Source organism: Panthera uncia, chromosome A2 (assembly GCF_023721935.1).
Source record: "Panthera uncia isolate 11264 chromosome A2, Puncia_PCG_1.0, whole genome shotgun sequence".
NCBI lineage: Eukaryota > Metazoa > Chordata > Mammalia > Carnivora > Felidae > Panthera > Panthera uncia.
Window position 1 is genome coordinate 145,671,526 of NC_064816.1, and position 19,797 is coordinate 145,691,322.

The following is a 19,797-nucleotide window of genomic DNA, read 5'->3' on the forward strand; positions in this document are numbered from 1 at the left end:
CATGGGCTAGAGTTGGGGGCTTCCTTATTTCTTTTTTATGGCGTCATTGAATGCCCCCCCTTCAAGAGCACAGAGAAAACACAGCGGATACAAATAATCAAAGGGCCATGCGCTGGGGACTGGGGCAATATGCCAAGCTCTGCTTTGAATGTGAAGTTCAGAGGGAACTTGAGCGATTGCATTTCAAAGCATGGTTATCAGAAGCTGGCATGGCCGGTCCACAGATGGTGGGTGGGGCAGAGGGTCTCCACAGAGACACCCCAGTCCCAGTCCCGAAGGGCAGTCCCCTGCCTGCCCATTGCCCCCACCCCCCACCCCCTCAGGGTCCTTCCTGGGAGGTCTCCCTCTCTCCAGCTCCCTCACAGGAAGATGGTCCCATGTGACCCCGGACAAACGCTGGCCCAGCAGCGTGTCCTTCTCCGTATGGACACTGCGCGCGTCCCGTGGCCAGTTCGGGCGATCCAGGGATGGTGTAGCACCCATCAGTCGGTCCAGCCGCCCTTCCAGACTCCCCCCTGGCAGGGGGCCACGCGGCTGGGGCCCTGGGAACGGGGTAGAGGGACAGAAGTGGCAGTTTGGGGGAAGAAAGCATCTGAGCCTACCCCAGAAAGGCACGTGCAGGCCTTGAGCCCCGGAGAAAACCCTGTCGAGAGACGCATCGCACCCCATCCCTCGCCGTCCCCGCCCTGGCACCCGAGGCCCGGCCCCGCAGGGACCGGAGGGGACAGGCGGGGACAGGCGGTACTCACGCTGCTGGGGTGGAGCATGGGCAGAGGCAGCAGCAGCAGCGGCACGAAGATAACGAGCAGCAGCTTTCTCGCCCGGAGAAGGCCCTGGAGCAGGCCCATCGTGGACCTCTGTGCGCGGGCGGGCCGCCAGGGGCCTCCGGCGACGGCTCAGTCCGGAAAGGACTTCTCAAAGCCTTCTCGGCTTCCAAGAGTCCTCTCTTGTCTTGGGGGCAGAAAAGGAGGGCAGTTACAGCTCCCGTTTGCACAAAAGGCTGGGCTCCTTGCCTCCTTGTTTAGGTGGGATTGGTGAGCATGGTTTTGCGCCCAGCAGAAAGGGAGCGGGAAAGGATCGTGAGCCGAGGCATAGCGGGTCCCCCTTCGTGCGGTTACCTCTAGAGTGACTTCTTTCTAGTGCCCTCCATCATTTTGCCGCTCTCTGATGGCCTGTTGGGGCAGTACCGGCCTCTCCTCTACCTGTGCTTGCTGAACCCCCTTCCCTTAACACAGCCCCCCCCCCCCCCAAGTTTGTCAGCGGCAGATGCAGACTTCAGATAGGGCTGCTTCTCTTTCTGGCACCTTAACTCGGTTCAAATTTCTTTCCTTTCAATTGGTTTCCCACTTATAATTTGCCTTGAGCCCGGGGCCTCCAAAGCAGGGGAAAAAAAAAAATCCCCAGGACTGTCCTCGTCGACCCGGGACAAAAATCTCGCTGGGGGCCCACCTTAACTTTCCTTCACCTATGGGAAGCCGGACAGGAGGCAGCAGCCCCGCCCATTCCTCAAAGCCAATCGGTACTTTGGAAAGAATGAGGCCGGATCTCTTCCAAAGGCAGCTCTTGATTGGTCCCAGCAGGGGCCTGCTGAGTCCGCAGAAGCTATAGGCAACTTGCAAAGCTTATTTTTGTTTCTCAAACGTCCTAGGGGCTGGAGTGACGATCATCGTCGTAAACACCATCCTACTTATGCAGAGCTGTCCCTGGGAGAGCCACTTACTAACCTGGTCCTTAGGAAGATGTGTTCGGTGGCAGGGAGAAAATGAAATAATCATTCGGGGGGAAGTTGGCCCCCAGAGTGTACAATATTACGCCTTTCAGATATCCCTGGTGACAAAGATCATTTGCTTCAGCATCTGAGTGAGTACGAATCATCTGGACCAGCAGAGGGTGTTAGCCTCTAAGAAAGACCGCAGATCTTTTTAGGGAGAATGGGAAGGGTAGCAACCTCTCTGGATAAGTCTAGATGACGGTCTCATTTCCAAGGCCCTCGGTGCCCAGATGTCAGTGGTCTTTCTGGCCGGAGTAGGTGCTCAAATGCTCCTCTTTGAGGCTCTTTACCAAAAAAACTGAAGCAGAAAGCTACCTTTGGCTGGTATGCAAGGAGGAAGGAGGTGGGAGGGCAGGGAAGAAGTTGACAAGTTCAGGGTCAGGGCCCTAGCAGCTGTTGCCCTCTGGAATTTCTGCTGCTTAGAGATCAGGAGAAGCTGTCAGCCTCTTTTCTCAGAATGGACACGTGGCTCAGGTCACCCATGTTTTCCTGAATTCACAGAATTCAGGAATGGCATTCTATGGTCAGCACCTGTACCTGTTGGAAATGATCCCCAGGCTAAATGTAAAGTGATTGGAGAAGTGGCCCCAGAAAACCAGTTCTTCTTGACTTCCAAGGCAGGTGTAATTGTGGACAGTCCAGGCTCCCTCTGAGGTTATCTTGCCATCGTAGGATGGGCTATGATGACCCATCTCTTTCAATGCACGTTAGAGACTGGCTACCGTATATACTGCATTTGGGCCTCACTCTTGTGATGATTTTGTAACTCAGAATGACAATATCACGTGCGTGATGTTTGGGTGGCAAATATTAAAGAGGCTGGGTAATAACCGCTGTGGAGATCAATATCCACTGTTCAACCCATGGACCGACCACATCACATTCCTTGGCGAGATAATCTGACATAACAAAGATTCCATTGAGCCTAGTAAACTCGATCATGACATTTTTATTATACCATAAAGGAATAATTGTTAAATAAAATTAGGGAAGGTGAGCAACACGGTAAGACCAGTAGTTCTCATTCAGGGCTCTATCCATTTTTCAGATGAAGAAAACATTTTCCAGGATACTATGCTTAAGAAATATAAGGCAGGTTTCACTTCTCTGAGGTATCTAAAGTAGTCAATCTCTTAGAAAGTAGAAAGGCAGTTGCCAGGCACTGAGGGCGAGAGGAGAGAGGGGAGTTACTGTTCCAGAGGGGTCGTCTTTGCAAATTGAAAAGTCCTAGAGATCTGTCACACCACCCTGTGCCTATAGCTAACACTACAGTGCGGCACACACAGGCAACTCCGATGGTAAATTTCATGTTACTTTTTTTTTTTACCGCACAAAAAATTAGGAGACGTTAAAATGGGTTAGGAAACTAAGGTGTGCCGTGTAAAGACATTTAACAAGTGTTTAATTTTAGACCGGTCCACCGGTGGAAATACCTTCTGACTGATTTACCACTGAAGCGATTCTCTTTTAGATTCAAGGCGAGATGAGAGGGCAATGGAAGCTTCAGCCATACAGATGTTTTTCAGCGTCTCTTGAGTGACGCCAGAGGTAGCCACCAGGATAGCAACGATAGAAGAAGCTTCCGGAATTTTTAGATCCTACAAGTTCCCAGCAGTATAGAAATGGCAGAATTAGTCCCAGAAGTTACAGGCACATTTCCTCTACAGAAACCATGCCCCAAATTATTCTGTCTATGCGTAATTATGACAAAAGGTGATCCAGTCGTGATGTGGTGCTACCGTGTGGGATCAGTGAGGCAAAATGGGACAGTCTTTTTCTGTCCAGTGTCCTATTTCACTGTTCGTTGAGCAAAGAGTCAGGTCTTTGGTGGCATTGGTGAGTGTTATATTTGATCTTCCACATAAATGAAGTTATTGTGATAAAGCTTCTTGTGGGAAACAATTAATTTGTATTCAGCCCCAAATAGTATTTAATAGTGTCATGGAATTACTGAAAATGAAATTTTCATTTGTCTCTAAAAAAGTCATGCCCTTCTTGTTTCTTTTTTTTTTTTCTTTTCTTTTTCCCTCGGTCCTTGATTGCCACATAAACATGTGCCCCGATTCATGAGTACAAAAGTGCCTTTAATTTTTGCTGCAGGGTGAATGAACTTCCAGGTTATCACTGGTCCTGGGAACCATCCTCCCATTCACGAATCTCCTACCACTGGGAGTGACCGTGAATATCAGAACATGACAGGGAGGGACCACAAGGGTGGTCTGTCTAACCAGTGACTGAACAAAGGCTCTCAGATCCATCCTGACGGGGGCGGAGGCCCGGGGTGGCATGCAAGACTGATGTCAGGGTATTGCACAATGTGAAAGGATTGAGCCCTCTGCTAACCTCCTCTACCCCACATCCAGAGAAAGTACAAACAGTGAAGGCAGCCATGAGGCTAATCGGCCTTTTGGGAACTCCTGGCCCTGTATGTTGACCTTTGTTTTGGTCAGACAGTGATACCCACAGGGGGCTGAAAGACAGTGAGCGTCAGAGGGCAAGCAGACAGAGCTAGAGTGAGCATACATCCACCAAAAGAGACTGGGAGAAGTAGATACAAAGATAATCAGAATTGGGCCCAAAGATAAAGCAGAAGAGACACAAACCAGGCCGAAGAGAACATGGAATATTAGAAAGGGAAAAATGGAACCAAAAGCATATATCAGAGACTGCATTTGAGGGCCGTAAAAGGGTGGTGTAATCAGGGAATGAGGACCAGAGAAACCAGCGGTCATTAATCTTCGGAGCCCGAGAACATCAGGATTTTTCCATGTTGTATTTTTCTCTGATGATGAATACCTTCGTCCTACATCCTACTATTTCTCCAAAAGGATCATGCAGCTGCGAAGCAATGACTTATTCAAAGTTTTTAAGAAGTCCAGATCAACTTTAGGGCATCATCCAATGACAATTGTTAAATACCCATTTCAGAATCAAATTTAGCCGGATAAGATGTCACTCATTCAAAGATTAGACCTCTTGCAACGTTAGCCTCCAAAACCCAGCTGTCAAGCCAGGAGAGCCAATGAGGAATCCGTACTAGAGCCTAGTGCCTCCCTCTAGCAGAGACCTTCGCCTACGAGCTCCGATTTAACACGGAATTATGACAAGCCTCCCTGCTTTGTCCCTTAGGTGGTAGCAGCCAAAATAGAACAAATTGCAACGGGCAAGTTGTGTTGGAAAGAAAGAGGAGCGCCCTCTTACAGCCTCACAGTGCAGAAGGCAGGACACACACCCGACAGAATCAGCAAAGCCCCGGGGCCTCCTGGGCTTGGCGCAAACAGTCCAGCAGACCCCTTAGGTCCCGGTGTCCTCCCGGTGATTATCTCACGGCTGGTTCAGTGATCGTGGAACTTTCGGAAGCCGAGCAATCTTAGAGGTTATTTTATCCAGTTCCTTCATCAGAACGTTTCAAAGATCCTAAATAGAAGCTCAAGATGTTTCGTACATACAGTTAACAAAGGCAGCAAGTCAGGATTGCTAAAATGAAGGTTCTGGCATTTGAAAGGGTAAGTTCTGTTGTCTAAAAAATCATTTGTATTTGGGGCGCTCAGTTTTGGAGCTCTTCCTAGGGTGATCCTCTCTGCATCAGCGTGCTTTCTCTGTTCAGAAGACGAGGTCTGACGGTGTGCAGCCTCTCTGTGGGCCCCCGTCGTGTTTCTCCTCTGTATTAGATCCGCTTTCGGAGAAGAAGAGACAAGACAGAGAGGCCATAAAATTACTGATTTTCTGGCTGATGCTTCTTGGTGACTTTTGGAAAAGTTGACAGGTGGATCTTTGGCTAACAAAGCGTTTATTTGCTATAGCTCCAGCTTTTCGTTTTAAGTATCTTAACTATGTGGAACCTTTGGAATGATGTTCATTCGGCCTCACGCCCTGATCTCTGTCCCCCCATCTTCCCGCAATGCCCAAACCTCTGTGCCGTCTCCTCTAGCTCTGTCTTCGGCCTCGGGTGTTTATGGCAGTCACTCGGTGATGAAGCGCATCACCAGGCAAATCAGGTGGCCTTTGGGGGCATCTTGAATGACCACGCTAGCCCTTTCTTGCAGCCCCGGTCACACTGTGACATGAATTAGATGTGCTTGTCAGGGAACTACGAGGGGCAAAGGACATGGGGTTACTTATTTTATCTCTGCTACTCTGAGTTGGTGGCATGTGCTTTGTTGCAGGGCTCTGTAAATGGAGTAGAGAATGCAGAGTGTTTGGATTACCGCGTGTGCTGGTCCCTGCTCCGTGGCCGCGGGCCGGGCTCTCAGGGAGACACTCTGGGGCCCGAGGACCGCATCAAGTCATGCCTCAGGGCCTGGAAGAGGCTAAGGAGGGATTGGGCCCAGATGTCCTTCTGATGCCCTTGGGACAGGGCGGTGCGGTAGGCCGTGTAGGCCAGGGTCAGCGCTGTCCTTTCAAAGTCCTCTTTCTTGAGGATGCCAGGGTGGCTGGAGAGGCTGGCGCTCAGCCGGCGGATGTCCGGGATGCGCTTGGGGATCACGTCATTGCAGATGGTGCGGAAGTCGGAGGCTTTCCTCAACGAGGAGAGCTCCTCGTCCTTGATGGAGATCTTCAGGTCAGGGCTGATGTCAAGTTCAGCTAGCAGGAACTGGAGAGAGACACAGGACGTGGAAAGACATGAAGCATTCAGGCTTCACTGAGGACATCAGTGTATTCGTTACCACGTGTGTTCATTGAGGGAGACAGACGAGGAAAGAGCTTTGGAATCCAAGAGACCTGGGTTCCAGTTCCGACCTTCCCACTAGCCGTGTAACCCTGGACGAGCTACTTAACTTCTCTGAGCCTCATTTTCCTCCTGTGTGAAATGGTTAGTAACAGTACTTCACTGGGAGGTTGGGAGAAATAAGTAAGGCAAATACGGACAACGTCTAACACTGTGGCTGGTACAATGCCCCTATTTAAGCGACTGACTTACTGTTATGAGTGCCCTGGACCAACCCCCGATTCCCTTTCTCCCCCCCACCCACCGAAGATCGTCTAAAGCATGCGCTGATGGCTTGGGGTAATTTAAAATCAGAAGCTGAATCTGAAGGATGCAGAGAATTGTACGAGGAATTAAGTGGGACACAGGGATTTGTTCTCATTTCTCACCTGTTCTTCAAGTGTAGGGTGGGGTAAGCCACACGCAACCCCTGCTCAGGACCAGGCTCATATGAGGAACGTAGCAAATACCTCTTGGACTCAGAGTTCTAACTCTCTTCTTTGTCTCTGACTCCCCCTGGCTCTAATCCATCTTCCATGCTGTTCTCTGCTATCTTTCTAGAACAGATCTGTTCACGTGACTCCCAATTTCCAGACGTGCCCGAGTTTGTTCCCCGTGGCAGGATCTGAAATCTCTCCCTCCTCCCCCCAGCTCAACTGCTTGGCTGCAGCAGGCCATCTCTTTCTTTTTTTTTTTTTTTTTTTAGGCCATCTCTTTCTTAACCCGGAAGTTCTGGTATGTGGAGGATGTGGGAGGATGTCAAGGCAGGAGGGGGATTTGGGAGATCATTGTGGTTCCTCATTTAACAGTTGAGGAGATTCAGCCCCAGAGAGCAATGGGGGCATATGCAAGGTCGCACAGCCGATGGTGATCCTGGAATTTCCCCACTGAGCCAATCCAGGCAGCCTTGGGGGATTTGCCTGTGGTTTGGAGAAGGAGTGGGGTATTGGTGGCAAAGGTGAGCGAGGCAGAGGAAGAGAGCCTTCGGGGTGGCCCCAGACTGTTAGAAGCATACAGTTACTGGAGACACGGCTCTACTGAGACAATCAAGGTGGCATTGCCTGAGCACCCCTGAGCCTTTGCTGGGGAACGTGGCTCTGCTCTGCAGCTTGGGTGCTGGTACTCGGAAATCTCGAATTTTGCTTGGACCGAACCCTTGCAATGCCATCATTCCCTGTCACGGCGTGTGGGAAAGGGAGGAGATATGAGGAATACCTTACTGTGGGATGGGAAGGATTCGATGAATCCACAAACTAGTCTAGACCAGGCCCTATGACAGCAGAGGCCACTCATTTTCAGGGACTTAGGTCCCTTTGCCAAAAATCACAGCGAAGGTGCGACGCCTTTTGCGTGACTTGAATTGACCACTTTCTTGTCCTCCTACCTCGTAGAGCAGTTCTACTTCCTCCAGGGAGCTCTGCAGGACGGGATTCAGGGGCATGGATGAGGATCTCTTTGGCCGATGCGCAGCAGGAAAGAGCATGGCTGCAAGAGACAAGAGTTAGTTCGAGAGGCTGCTTGTGCACATGGCCTTCTCCCCACCGGTGACCTGGAGGTGGGCCGGCCCGGCCCGTCTTGAAAGTGACTGACTCCACGTGGTGGTGGGCGTGAAGCAGGAAGAGGTGACAGGTGACTCTGGTGTGCCCCAGAGGGCTCCCAGGCATGTCCCATGTTACTATTTCAGACCAGTGACTTCAAACCCGCTGCTCATCAGAATCATCCCGGAAAGTTTTGAAAAACTAGATGTGTAGGGATATGGATACCTTAGGGAATTTATGTAAAGCAAAATAAAACAAAACAGAAACGAGCAGACAGCCCTCCCTGCTGCCCCCCGCCCCGCCCCCAGTTCAACAAATGAGTTCTCCAATAACACCGTTCCCTTTGTTAATACGAAATGCTGGTTTATATTTATTGACAACCCTTTTAATCAGAGGATCAGACTTCTGGCTGTTCCCCAGCCATCTGAAATCGAGCTGCCAAGACTCTGGACACAGGTGACAAAGGGAAGGCAGAGAGCCGCCACAAGCCCCTGACACTTGGCCCTAGGGGTGTGTGAAGCAGAGCTCAGGGCCTCCCCTGGGGGCGGGCTGAGAGGGGCACGTGGCGTGCCGTCACTGGTTTGCCAATGTTTTTGGAGATACTGCATTTGGAGGTGGTACCTGGAGGAAGACGGATGAGCTGAGGGGTGGAGGGGGTGGCAGAATTAGGAACTGACAGAGGGCAGGTGAAGAAGGCAGACTAAGATAGGGTATGGGTGTAATCGTTATGAATCCCAGTTCTCCCGGATGGTCTTGGGTAGGAGCAGACAGCCCCGTTCACCCCACAGCCCCACCTTGTACCAGGGCGCCGCGCAGAAATGATTGGTAACCCTGCTGCCTGCAAATAAAAGAAGGGACCCTCTTCTTCAAGACACTTGCTTGTGCCCTGCCAGAAAACTGGGGAACCAACCGTAAACATCCAAGCCGTGTCCAGGTAAGTGGCGCCCCCTGAAGTTGCGCAGTGCGCGAATTGCATAACCACACGTGACCGCTCTCCTTCTTGATAACGGTGCCCCCGGGGCCATCAAGAAAGGGTCCAGGGACGCCCAGGGTACGGTGGCTAAAGAAGTAGGGCACTGCGTAAGCATTTTAGAAGACTTTCTTTTGGAAGGGATAAAAATGAAACATCTTCAACATAGGGGACATTTCCTGAAAAGCACATTGGTAGGAATCTCCCACTTCCTGGAAAAAGCTGGCTGGTTGTAGTATTGCTATGACATCATTTCCTCCGTAACTCACTTCTTATCTTGACCACGTGTTTCTCACAGGCTACGACCCATATGGTTTTGTGTTTCTGCACCTCCAGCAGGGCCTGGCAGGCTTCCAGGGTGTGTGCAAGGTGCAGCTGTTGGCTGACCAAGTCCCTGCGTGGAACGAGGCCTTGAGGGGCTGACTGGCCAGCTCTGCCTCCCCAGAGGATTTGGGGGAGAGGAGCCTGGGAGTTGCAGAGCAATATTTCCTGGCCCGGCATTTTAGCAAAATTTGTTTTCTTTGCCAGTGAAGTGCCAGCTTCCCATGGAATCGTGGATTTGGGGGCTTGAGAAGGCCTTTGTCCCTGTTAACTGTTGTTTCAGGTGGGGCTCAGGAGAGTGAGGCATCTCCAGCTCTACCGGTTTGCAACCTTGACTGCACATTAGAATCACCCGGGGGAGGTGGGTGGCGGTCTACGGCCATACCACCCTGAACGCGCCCGATCTCGTCTGATCTCGGAAGCTAAGCAGGGTCGGGCCCGGTTAGTACTTGGACGGGAGAATCACCCAAGGGGCTTTAAAAAATATTGGTGCCTGGGTCCTGGTACAAAAAAATATTTTAAAAAATATTTAAAAAATATTGGTGCCTAGGGTACAAAGGGGACAGGAAGATTTTTTTTCAAAGCTTCCTAGGCTTCGAATGGCAGCGTCTAATGGTAGCCAAGGTTGAGAATCAGAGGCTGTTTGACCTGATGTGTAGAAGGAGCTGCCCAGGCTATATGACCACTCTCAGGTTAGCCCAGGGGTTCTTCCTTCTGTGTGCCCTTCTTTTCTTCTTACCCTGAAGGGGTGGATGAAATTCCGTTCTCGGGATCTGAGAACAACTTTACTTTCATTCTTCTCCCTTAGCGGGATTCCTCTCTTATAGTAAAATTACAAGTATTGTTCCCTTAAAATAATTCACACTGTTCCCCTCCCCCCCCCACCCCAAATTCACACCCCAGCAGGTAAAGGGGATGAGAGGAAATAAATGTCCTGGGCATGGTGTCCTTTCTGTGTCCTGTCATCTCAGACTTGGGACGGCTGCCTTCTGGGAAGTTCTTCGCAGCGAAATCGTCTCCCCGTGAATACCGACACTTCTTTGACTCACACGCCCCAAGTGGACCCTGAGCTCTCAAAGAATGGGGAAGAAAACACTTCTAGATTCAAAGCTCAGCTTAATAATGAAAACACTGTTGTTTCCAATAGCTCTTAGTCTTAGTCTTCTTAAAATAGCGAAGATTGTTAGAAATAGCTTCAGCCTCTAGACCCAGGGACTGATGATTGCCCCAGACAGTGTGGGAGGAACATGGAATTCTGGAAGATGGCCCCCTCCCTCCTTGCTGTCCTGTTCTACCCACTTCCACTACATTCTGCTGGTTCTCCTCCCACTGGCGGTATGTTGGGCAGGTGTTTTCTACCGCCATGGGTGTGGAAATGTAGCCGGCCCCCGGCCAGACATCTCAGAGGCTCGGCAGTTGCCCAGGTCTGACTTCCCGTAAGCCAGGCGAGGCCTGGAGAGGAGGAATGTGCCTTCACGGAGATGCTGGAGGCAGCGCGTGAGAAATAACCTATGTCTGGTCCGTGTCAAAACATTTGGGCGTAAAGTGAAGTATGCGGTCACTCCAGATGTTCTGGTCTCCGACAGTGAAGGCCGGACTCTGCCGGAAGTGAAAATGGCCAAAGCAAGAGCAGACCCGCTCTCAGAGGTGTCTATGGGTGAGGCTGTGAACCAGACTTGCTCCCTCATGGGTAGACCAACAGCCTCATTCCCCCAGGAAGCCCTTCCCCGCGACCCCGCTGTCCACCGTCCTTCTTCATCTCCTTAGGCCCTCGGCATCCTTTCTACACATTTCACATCTTGCCGTCCGTCACCCTGAAAGTGTTCGTTCTGGTTGCCAGCTCCTGGGAGCGAGGGAGGGAAGAAGTTTCTGCTTCCCCTGTTTGACCTTGATGTCTGCATAACACTGGGCTTTAAGGGAAGCCTCAATGTATATTTGGGGATGATTTTAAAAACAAACCACGTATTTTTGTTTTTTTTTAAAGCCCAACAAGGGGCGTCTGGGTGGCTCCGTCGGTTAAGCGTCCGGCTTCCACTCAGGGCGTTATCTTGTGGTTCGTGAGTTCTAGCCCCGCGTCGGGCTCTGTGCTGGCAGCTTGGAGCCTGGAGCCTACTTCGGATTCTGTCTCTCTCTCACTCTGCCCCTCCCCCATTCATGCTCTCCTTCTCTCTCTCTCTCTCTCTCTCTCAAGAATAAATAAACATTAAAAAAGAAAAACCAAAATCCCAACAAAAACAGAACCGCCATGGAGACTCCTCAGGCTTTGCTGGGGTTTTTCCTCTCTTCCTCCACCTCACCCCTACATTTATGGGGGTCGTTGTAAGGCTGTGTCCTCACGGAGAGTGATTAGTCAACGGTTTGGGGCAGCACAGTCTTCCCAAGGCGGAGGGGAGGGAGACCAGAGTGTCCCCACTGGATGGCCGTGAGCAACAGCACCTTCTCTGAAAGAGGGGACAGCGAGGGAACCTAGAGACTGGCAGAAGGGTCCCACTCCCTCCTAGGCACTACCTGAATGTTGAGCCTCAGGCGGGAAGGCTACAGGGACAGGCGTGTCAAAATCACTGACTTTATGTGCCTCTTGCTTGATGTAAAACTGGGCCACTATGTTTTCTTCTTCTCCACCCGACACACCCAGCCCACTCTTCCAGGATGCGAATGTGCCCACGAGGACCACCCCGCGCCACCAGGGGCCGTCGGAGACTTCCACGTCTCCTCGCGCAAAGGTCTCCTGTATGGCTGGTCGCAGGGCAGGAAGACCATGGGCTTCTCCCCAGTTCCCTGACTCCCTGGACAAACGAGCCTTCGGGGGGAAATTGAGGCTCTGTGATAGGACAGACCAGCACAGAGCAAATGACTCACTTGCTAAACGTTATGCCCGTGCACCAAGACAGCCCGGGAACAGAGTCCAGAGATTCGAGCGTCATGTGTCGGGGCCTGTTCTGTCCACGTCTTCTGCTGAGAGACACATCTGGGCTGCGGACCAAAGTTGTTAAAATGTGGAGCTCAGATACCATAACTGTGCACGAGCCCACTGTGTGCTCATCGGCGTGCTTTGGGCTTTCCACACGTACCTCGTGAGGTAAGTACTAACTTGCCATGTCATAGATGAAGAAACGGGGAGGTTAAGAAACTTGCCCCGGGCCACCCAATTTGTTTGCCGTGGGACTGAGATGAAAGCCAGGCTTTGCGGGCTCCAAAACCCCATCTCGCCAGTAGGGAGAACAGTGCTGCCTTTTTTGTAGGCGTATCGGCCCAAAGACTGGGCTCGGGGAAGGATAATGTAGTTAATGATGAATGCATTTGGTATAAAACAGATTCTGAAATGAATCACGCACAATTTTTAAAAATCTCCGACTTACAATAATGTGAGACGCAAGGTCAAATTACTACAGGCCTATGATTGCTCTCTTACATAGACTGCCGACTCCTTTGCTCTCTCTTGGTTCCTTTGTGACCACTTGGCAAAATGACACCCCATCTCTTCGCCTATTCAACTGCTGCACCTGCTCACCTGAAATGCGGCCAGAGGAAAACACACTCATGTTAGACGGTCTCCTTTTGAGTTCATGATCGTTATCCTCACATGGGCCTTTATGTGAAAAATTTTTTTAACGTTTATTTAGTTTTGAGACGGAGAGTGTGAGCGGGGGAGGGGCAGAGAGAGAGGGAGACACAGGATCCGAAGCAGGCTCCAGGCTCCGAGCTGTCAGCCCAGAGCCCGATGCGGGGCTCCAACCCACGGACCGTGAGATCATGACCGGAGCTGAAGTCGGACGCTTCACCGACTGAGCCCCCCAGGGGCCCCCTCATCTGGGCCTTTAAATGCTGCCCGACCATTACCCATACTTCCCGGTTCCTCTCACTTGGTTTCACACCTTCCACCCTTTCCTTAAACCAGTTGCCTGTCTCTTGTCCGCACGCTCTGACTTCTCTGCTATTGTGTCCATGCTCCCGTCTCCACGTGGGTGTGCGGAAGTCTCCACTGAAGGTGGCCTTCGGCCTTTCCTCCTTTTCTCGCCTGCATCGTTAATTGACGTTCCCCTCCTTACTGGATCATTCGCATCAGCACGACAACTGGTCTCTTTCTATCTTAGAAAAAGAAACCCCTCTTCACTGGCTGCCCTTCGTTCTCACCCACCTCTTCACATTGCGGAGTCCTGGCCTCGTCTTCGGCTCTCTGCTGTCTTCCGGCCACACTCACTTCCGTGCCGACTTTCAACTTCATATTCCAGACCAGACATCCATGCCCCCGACCACCTGCAGGCATCGCCTTGCCCATTCGTCTCTCCTGAGCCCACACCCAGGCCCAACCCCAACACACACACACACACACAAACCCATCTCCCCCCCCATACCCTTCCTTCTTTGTCTAGTCGTCCCCATCTCTCTCAGTTGCTCAGGCCAGACACCTGGACTTTTCTATTTCGCATCCTACAGCCAACCAATCAGCCAATCTTGTGGGCTCTACCTTCAAAATATACCCGGAGTCTGGCTGCTTCTTGCAACATCTCTGCTCGACCCCTGGCTCCGGCCGTGAGCACCTCTCCTAGTGGTGTCTCTGCTTCCATCCTCGGCTCCCCCCCCCCGTCATTCTATTCTTAATACAACCACTAAAGGGAAAACGTAGGTCGGATGCTGTCACTCCTCTGGCCAGAACCCTCAGTGGCTTCAATCTCGCTCAGAGTAAAAACCCAAGATCTCCAGAGGACGAGCAGGTGCTACAAGACTTGACCTCTTCCTACGTCTCTGAACTCGCTCGTCATTCTCCCTGGGCTCACGCCACCCCAGCTGTGGGCCTCACCGTTCCTTGAGCATGCCGCACCTGCTTCTACCACGGGGCCTTTGCACTTCCATTTCCTCTGCCTCGAATACTCTTTCTCCGGCAACTGAGTGGCTCATGCCCTTGCTTCCTTCAGGTCTTCAGTCACCTCTTTAGGGAGACCCTCCCTCACTTCTCTATTTAAGAATATAATCCTCTCTACTCTGTCCCTAATTTATTGTCCTCAAACAAACCAGATGTCTTATTTGTATAGGTGTTTGTTGTCTGTTTCCCTCACTAGAATGTCAGCTCCCTGAGAGCATGGGATCATGTCTGTTTTGTTTGCTGCTGTGTTCCCAGTGGGCAGCATCCTGCCCACAGCTGTTGAATGAACCGATGATCCATAGAAACACATTAACTACCCTTGTCACGCCCCTCCATTCTTTTCAAACAGAGCGCTTTACTAATTCCTTCTTTTCTAACAGGATGGTTCTAGAATTTATTTGCAATTCCAGGTGCCTGCTGAATATCAAAAGGCTGGTGTGGTCTCCTGTCTCTACCATACCCTCCCTGTATCTCCGAGGAGTCCTTATCCCTGCTTGGGAGAAGCTCCTTTTTTTTTTTTTTTAAAGTTTATTTCTTTTGAGGGGGGGAGAGAGAGAGATGGAGGTAGTGTGCGTGCAAGAGGGGGAGGGGCAGAGAGAGAGGGAGAGAGAGAATCCCACGCAAGCTCTGCACTGTCAGCACTGAGCCTGTTGCTGGGCTCGAACCCAGGAACCGTGAGATCATGACCTGAGCCAAAACCAAGAGCCAGACACTTAACCGACTGAGCCATCCAGGCACCCCTGGGAGAAGCTACTTTGAATGATCTCAGTCAAGGCTGGCACCTGTCCCTCCCCCTCCCCCCCACCTACCTTGAGCTGTCCAAGCTTTCTCACCCAGACCCGGGGACAGAAGTCCCCTTACACGGAAGAGCCTGTCTTTGCTTTGTGACCTGACCTTCTCTCTGACTTCTTGTGATCTGGAGCAAAATCTCCACCCACCCCACCCCCCTCCCCGTCTTCCAAATGTGCTCAGTAGAACAGAATGGTATTAAGGCCAACCATGGTTTCCACATAACCACACAGCACTTGTAGCAGAGAGCTTGTTGGGAAGGATTCCAACTGCACACCATATCAAGCCGAAGTACAACCACATTTTTAATGAATCCGTGAAAGCAACTCAGTGCAACTGATAGTGGGTGTGGAGGGGGAAAAAAAACTCTCATTTACAAAAGATCTTTTGGGAGATCTTATCGATGTCACTTACTTTTCTGCTCTCGGGCCAACCCTTTGGAAACCCAGTGGCGTGCTGAGGGAGCCAGGACCTTGGCCCCGCGTGTTGGGTTCCTCTGTGGGAGTGTTTCTGAAAGGGCCAGACTGCCCCACCCCCTTGGGGGAGCTTAGGGCTGCCGGGAGCACCCGGAGGGGACGTGGGAGCGCCGGGCAGACTCTGATGCCATAGATGCTGATGCTGGGCTGGGGGACAAAATCCAGCTGTGTCCTTCCGGCGGAGGGACCTGGGGCTCATCAACTGCCTCATCCTCTGGTTCCCTCACCCGTGGATGGTCAGAATAGCACCTGCCAGTGGGGGTTACTGCGGCCACGCAGGTGCGCTCAGTTATCCCGGTCCCGTCAGTCAGGACTTACTGAACACTGATCACCGGCCCTTCCCTTCATGGAACATTCGTGATTGAAAACATACACACTAAAAGGGACACGTAAAGATGACATAAATCCCACCAGGTAACTAAAGGGCCATCCTTCTCTATTAGCCTGCTTTAAAAAGAATAATTTACATGTGTTTAATAAAAACAGATATTTAATGTGTACATTCTAATATATACTTTCCTCTTTTTTTTTTGTTTTTAAAGACTGGTTAGCTCCCCTCAGCCCCCCAAGTGGAGCTCTGACAGGCCCTGGGGGCGCAGGGAGTTGGGCCAGGCATGTCCGGCTTCTACGCTGGCCTCCCGAACCACAGGTGAGTCATCAGGTCGGTCAAGTTGGTGGGGCCGGAAGAGCCTGGCTGGCCCGGAAAGCTGCCTCCCAGGGCGGAATCCTAGAGAGCACTCGTTGGGAGAGGCTGAGAGAGCGTTGGGACAGAGGGTGTGTTCCTTGTGGGTTTATTTCTACATTTCCGCTTGGGGGCAGGGGGTGGGGAAGGGTGGAGGCCGGGGGGGTGGGGGGGGGGGGGGGGGTTGGGGGTAAGGATGAAGGCCAAAGGAACAGTTAAGTACGTTTGGAAAAATTGCTGTGTACTTGGGCGTGACTCTCATTCCGTCTTTAAAAGGAAAGGACAGTTGGGTCTTCCTTTTACAATTAGGAAAAAATGTTAAAAATGAAAAAAAAAATCAACTACGTGGAAGACTTTTGATGATGGTTGCGGGACTCTGTCATTTGTGGACTCCGAATCCTGACGGGAACCACTAATCTGGCGCTTAACACGGATGCCTCATTGTGTCCTCTGTTTCACCAGTGCTGACTTCCCGTCTCCAGATGGACTTGTTATTATTATGCAGGGGGCAGACCTTCCCCAGGGAGGCCCCGGGGCAGTCACTTGGTCCCAGGCTGCTGCTGCAGAACCCTCTGTTGAGCACCCCAAACTTCCTCAATGAAGTTTTTTCAGAGGTTTAAGTGGGAGGTGATAGCTCACATTTAGAAGGTTCTTCATCGCGTACAAAGCGTCTTGTTTACACTTTGAATGTGACCTTCACCACGAAGCGGGGAAGATAAATTTTGTTACTGTTAATACGCGACTTGTTAGCGAACCAAAGCTCGGAGAGGTTAACAAGCTTGCCAGACGTCACACGACCAATTAGAGGCAGAACTGAAATCTCTGGGTTGCTTGCGGGGAAAGCTCATGATGTGCCTCTGAAGTTTCCAAGCCTTGTTACAAGTCAGATTATCTCATTTGCCTTTCTAACAGCCTGTGCATTAGGAGGGTGGATGTTGTCATCTTTCTCTAAGAGACAAATTAAGGAAGGCCCCCAGTGTTGCGCAGGGGCAAGGGGCCAAATGTAATGCCAGGATCTCTTTGCTCTCCTTCTAAGTGTCGCCTCCAACGTTTGTGCGTATCATGAGCAGAGGTGTGTGTGGGTGTGGGTGATGTTACCAGACGGAAAAAAAAAAAAATAAAAGGAAAACGCTACATGAATTATTCGTCTCTGGGCAACAATCGCTTCACAGCTCGGCTCAGAGAGCTGGCAAGTCCCTGGTCACAAGCTTAAAAATGAGGGAATAAGAACCTCAGATAACCGCGGTGGCTTTGCTCCCCGCCCGTGTCACATCCGTTTGCCCTGTGCTTCTCTGTTCCACACTGGCTGCTCCTTTCCCGACACTCTCCCTGAGAACCCGGAGGCTCATCGTCACCCCCGCCGTGCCCCCGCTGCCATGCCCGTCCTCATTCTATTTTGGATCTCTAGAAACACCTATGAGCCTGACTTCTCTTTCCAGCTCTCTTGGGGAGAGAGACCTCAGTCCATTTCAAGCAGTGGAGACCGTCGGGTTGAGCTCTGCACGGAGTGGTCCTCACTGCTGCTCTCTCGGTCCCCAGCAGTAATCAACTGTAATTGGCTGGACGGGCGACCAGTGTCTGCCACCCGGAGCCGGTCCTGGGCACAGAGAAGAGGTGCCGCACGGTCCCCAGGGGAAGGAAGTCGGCTGTGAGCGAAAAGCCTTGCCGGGTTCCCTCCTCTCCGGGGTGGACTGCGGGGCCAGTGGGAGTAGACGTCTGGCACACACGTGAATGCTAAGGGTCACCCTTGCTCTCCTGCCACTGGGCCGGCTCTCCCCAGCTGGAAAGATGTGCCCAGTCTAGCTCAGGAGCCGTGTGGAGACCTCCATGTGGCCAGCCCGTGGCCAGGGCCCCTAGTCGGGTCCCCCAGGTGGCAGGCCTTTTGCCAGCCAGCACCCAGAGCCCCGGGATACTGGTGTTCGTCCTGGTACCTGCTGTTCACGTGCCCTGTCTGGCTGCAGCAGGGGGTGGGCGGGCAGAGGGGCTGGAGGGAGACTACCCACATCCACGGAGCAAAGATAACTTGGCTCTGGCGTGTCAGAAAGGGCTGTTTTCTGCGTTCTCCACCTCCACCCAGATCCCTCAGCGGCTTTGATGTGTTTCAGCGTCCCATCCCCCATCACCTTCTAGCACCTTCTCACTTGTCAAGAAGCATAAAGTAATTGGCAGAGACGAGATAAAAGAGGGGTGTGTGTGTGGGTGCCGGGCGTCTAATTTCCTTCCACCGCCTTACTCTCCCCCCCCCGCCCCCAGATTTCTAGTTGCATTTGAGAAAGAATAATGAGCATCAAATAAATACAGAGCAACTTACCCCTGCTCCACCTGTGGGACACCGCCGCCTGAGCATCATAACACAACAGCAGAAGCAGCAGCGTGTTCCAACACATCTTTTGCTCCAAAAAGGTGACACTTGTCCTCGAACCCAATGGGACCTCAGGAGCTACAGGTATGCCCGTGCTGGTCCTCCCAGTGTGAAGGTAGAGTTCTTACCCCCCTTCCCTTTACAGAAGTGCAAAAGGCGTCCTTTCCTGCCCCAGAAGGGTGGAGGCAGAGACTGCCTCTTAGGGGGGTGGGGACACAGGATTTGGGACCTCTGCTAATTCGACTCTCTCTGGGATTGGGGGACCGGGCTTCCACAGAGAGACTCTGTTTTTGAGCACATCTGGAGTGACTCACGGGGCATGTGATCTCCTTGGCAGTGGGGTGGATAAATATAATTTCTGTACTTGAGTTCCATGTGTTGGATGGACCCACTGGAATTTTTCTTTAGCAAACAGACTCGTGGAACTTGTTAGAGAGCCCGGCAGAGAGCTGGCTGCTGTCCGCATCAACACACACACACACACACACACACACACACAGCAGAGCCAGGGGTGTAGACTGCAGGAAGAGCCAGGAGGCTTGGCTGGCAGACCAGACACTGGGGCTGGCAGCCCAGCCTTGCCTTCAGGACAGCAGAGTCATTGTGGTGTCCGGGCTGAGTGTCACTTGCTGCCCTTCCCCTGAGCTGGACCTAGCCACGTTGGTGCCTGGGGCCGGCTCTGAGAGCTTTCCCCAGGTGGCAGGGTCAGCGGGCTGTGAGGGGCAGAAGCAGAGCAGTGCTGTGGCACGGGGGAATTGTACATGCGGGTAACCATCCAGGGACCCACAGGTGACCCTCTCCTCCCGGTCACATTCATGACGCCCCAATTTCTGGGCTATGTCTAGCTAGACCTGGGACCAAACCGCTTTGATTCTCCTGAGCAAAATGGTAGTGTTTTTCCATGATCTTTTTGGGGGTGACTATTTTTTATTGAGGTCTAATTGACATATAACATCGTGTAGGTTTAAGGTGTGTACAACGTGACGATTTGATTCGATGCCCTTCTGTATTGCAATAAGATCACCACTGTGGCGTTAGCTAACACCTCTATCGTGTCACATAATTATCATTTCTTTTTTGTGGTGAGAACATTTAAGGTCTGTGATCATTTTTTTTAATATTTTTTTTAACGTTTATTTATTTTTGAGACAGAGACAGAGCATGAACGGGGGAGGGTCAGAGAGAGGGAGACACAGAATCTGAAACAGGCTCCAGGCTCTGAGCTGTCAGCACAGAGCCTGACGCGGGGCTTGAACTCACGGACCGCGAGATCATGACCTGAGCCGAAGTCGCCCGCTTAACCGACTGAGCCACCC

At 51.7% G+C, this 19,797-nt stretch overlaps 2 protein-coding genes and 3 long non-coding RNA genes across 7 annotated transcripts in view; 3 read left to right on the forward strand and 2 right to left on the reverse strand.

Moving 5' to 3' along the window:
- SLC13A4 (solute carrier family 13 member 4) overlaps positions 1–1,251 on the reverse strand; it is a 47,374-nt gene extending 46,123 nt beyond the window's left edge. Inside the window, exons 1-2 of one of the 2 annotated variants that reach the window (XM_049641912.1) lie at positions 1,119–1,251; positions 750–951 (exon numbers count right to left, since the gene is read on the reverse strand). In XM_049641912.1, the coding sequence (XP_049497869.1) occupies positions 750–848 (99 nt within the window). In that variant the 5' untranslated portion in view covers positions 849–951; positions 1,119–1,251. Of the gene's footprint in view, positions 1–749 lie in introns of both variants that reach the window. The other variant, XM_049641913.1, reaches the window with a different exon arrangement.
- The window catches only part of LOC125930176 (uncharacterized), a 16,494-nt gene extending 11,506 nt beyond the window's left edge, over positions 1–4,988 (forward strand). The window contains exon 3 of the long non-coding RNA XR_007460099.1: positions 4,901–4,988. This is a non-coding gene — a long non-coding RNA (uncharacterized LOC125930176). The remainder of the gene's footprint in view (positions 1–4,900) is intronic.
- FAM180A (family with sequence similarity 180 member A) lies at positions 3,210–18,815 on the reverse strand. 2 transcript variants are annotated; one of them, XM_049641914.1, is made up of 5 exons: positions 18,431–18,815; positions 12,721–12,819; positions 7,864–7,964; positions 5,980–6,365; positions 3,210–5,447 (listed from the first exon to the last, which is right to left on the reverse strand). In XM_049641914.1, exons 1-4 carry the CDS (start codon positions 18,504–18,506, stop codon positions 6,021–6,023), a joined length of 621 nt encoding a protein of 206 aa, XP_049497871.1. In that variant the 5' UTR covers positions 18,507–18,815; the 3' UTR covers positions 3,210–5,447; positions 5,980–6,020. The 2 variants fall into 2 exon arrangements, with proteins under 2 accessions (XP_049497871.1, XP_049497872.1); XM_049641915.1 differs by lacking the exons at positions 3,210–5,447; positions 12,721–12,819 and having other exon boundaries at positions 5,582–6,365; positions 18,431–18,814.
- On the forward strand, positions 7,266–16,216 carry LOC125930178 (uncharacterized). The gene is made up of 3 exons (XR_007460101.1): positions 7,266–8,951; positions 11,944–12,387; positions 15,980–16,216. It is a non-coding gene; the product is annotated as an uncharacterized LOC125930178 (long non-coding RNA).
- Positions 18,481–19,797, forward strand: part of LOC125930177 (uncharacterized) — a 28,764-nt gene continuing 27,447 nt past the window's right edge. Inside the window, exon 1 of the long non-coding RNA XR_007460100.1 lies at positions 18,481–18,565. This is a non-coding gene — a long non-coding RNA (uncharacterized LOC125930177). The remainder of the gene's footprint in view (positions 18,566–19,797) is intronic.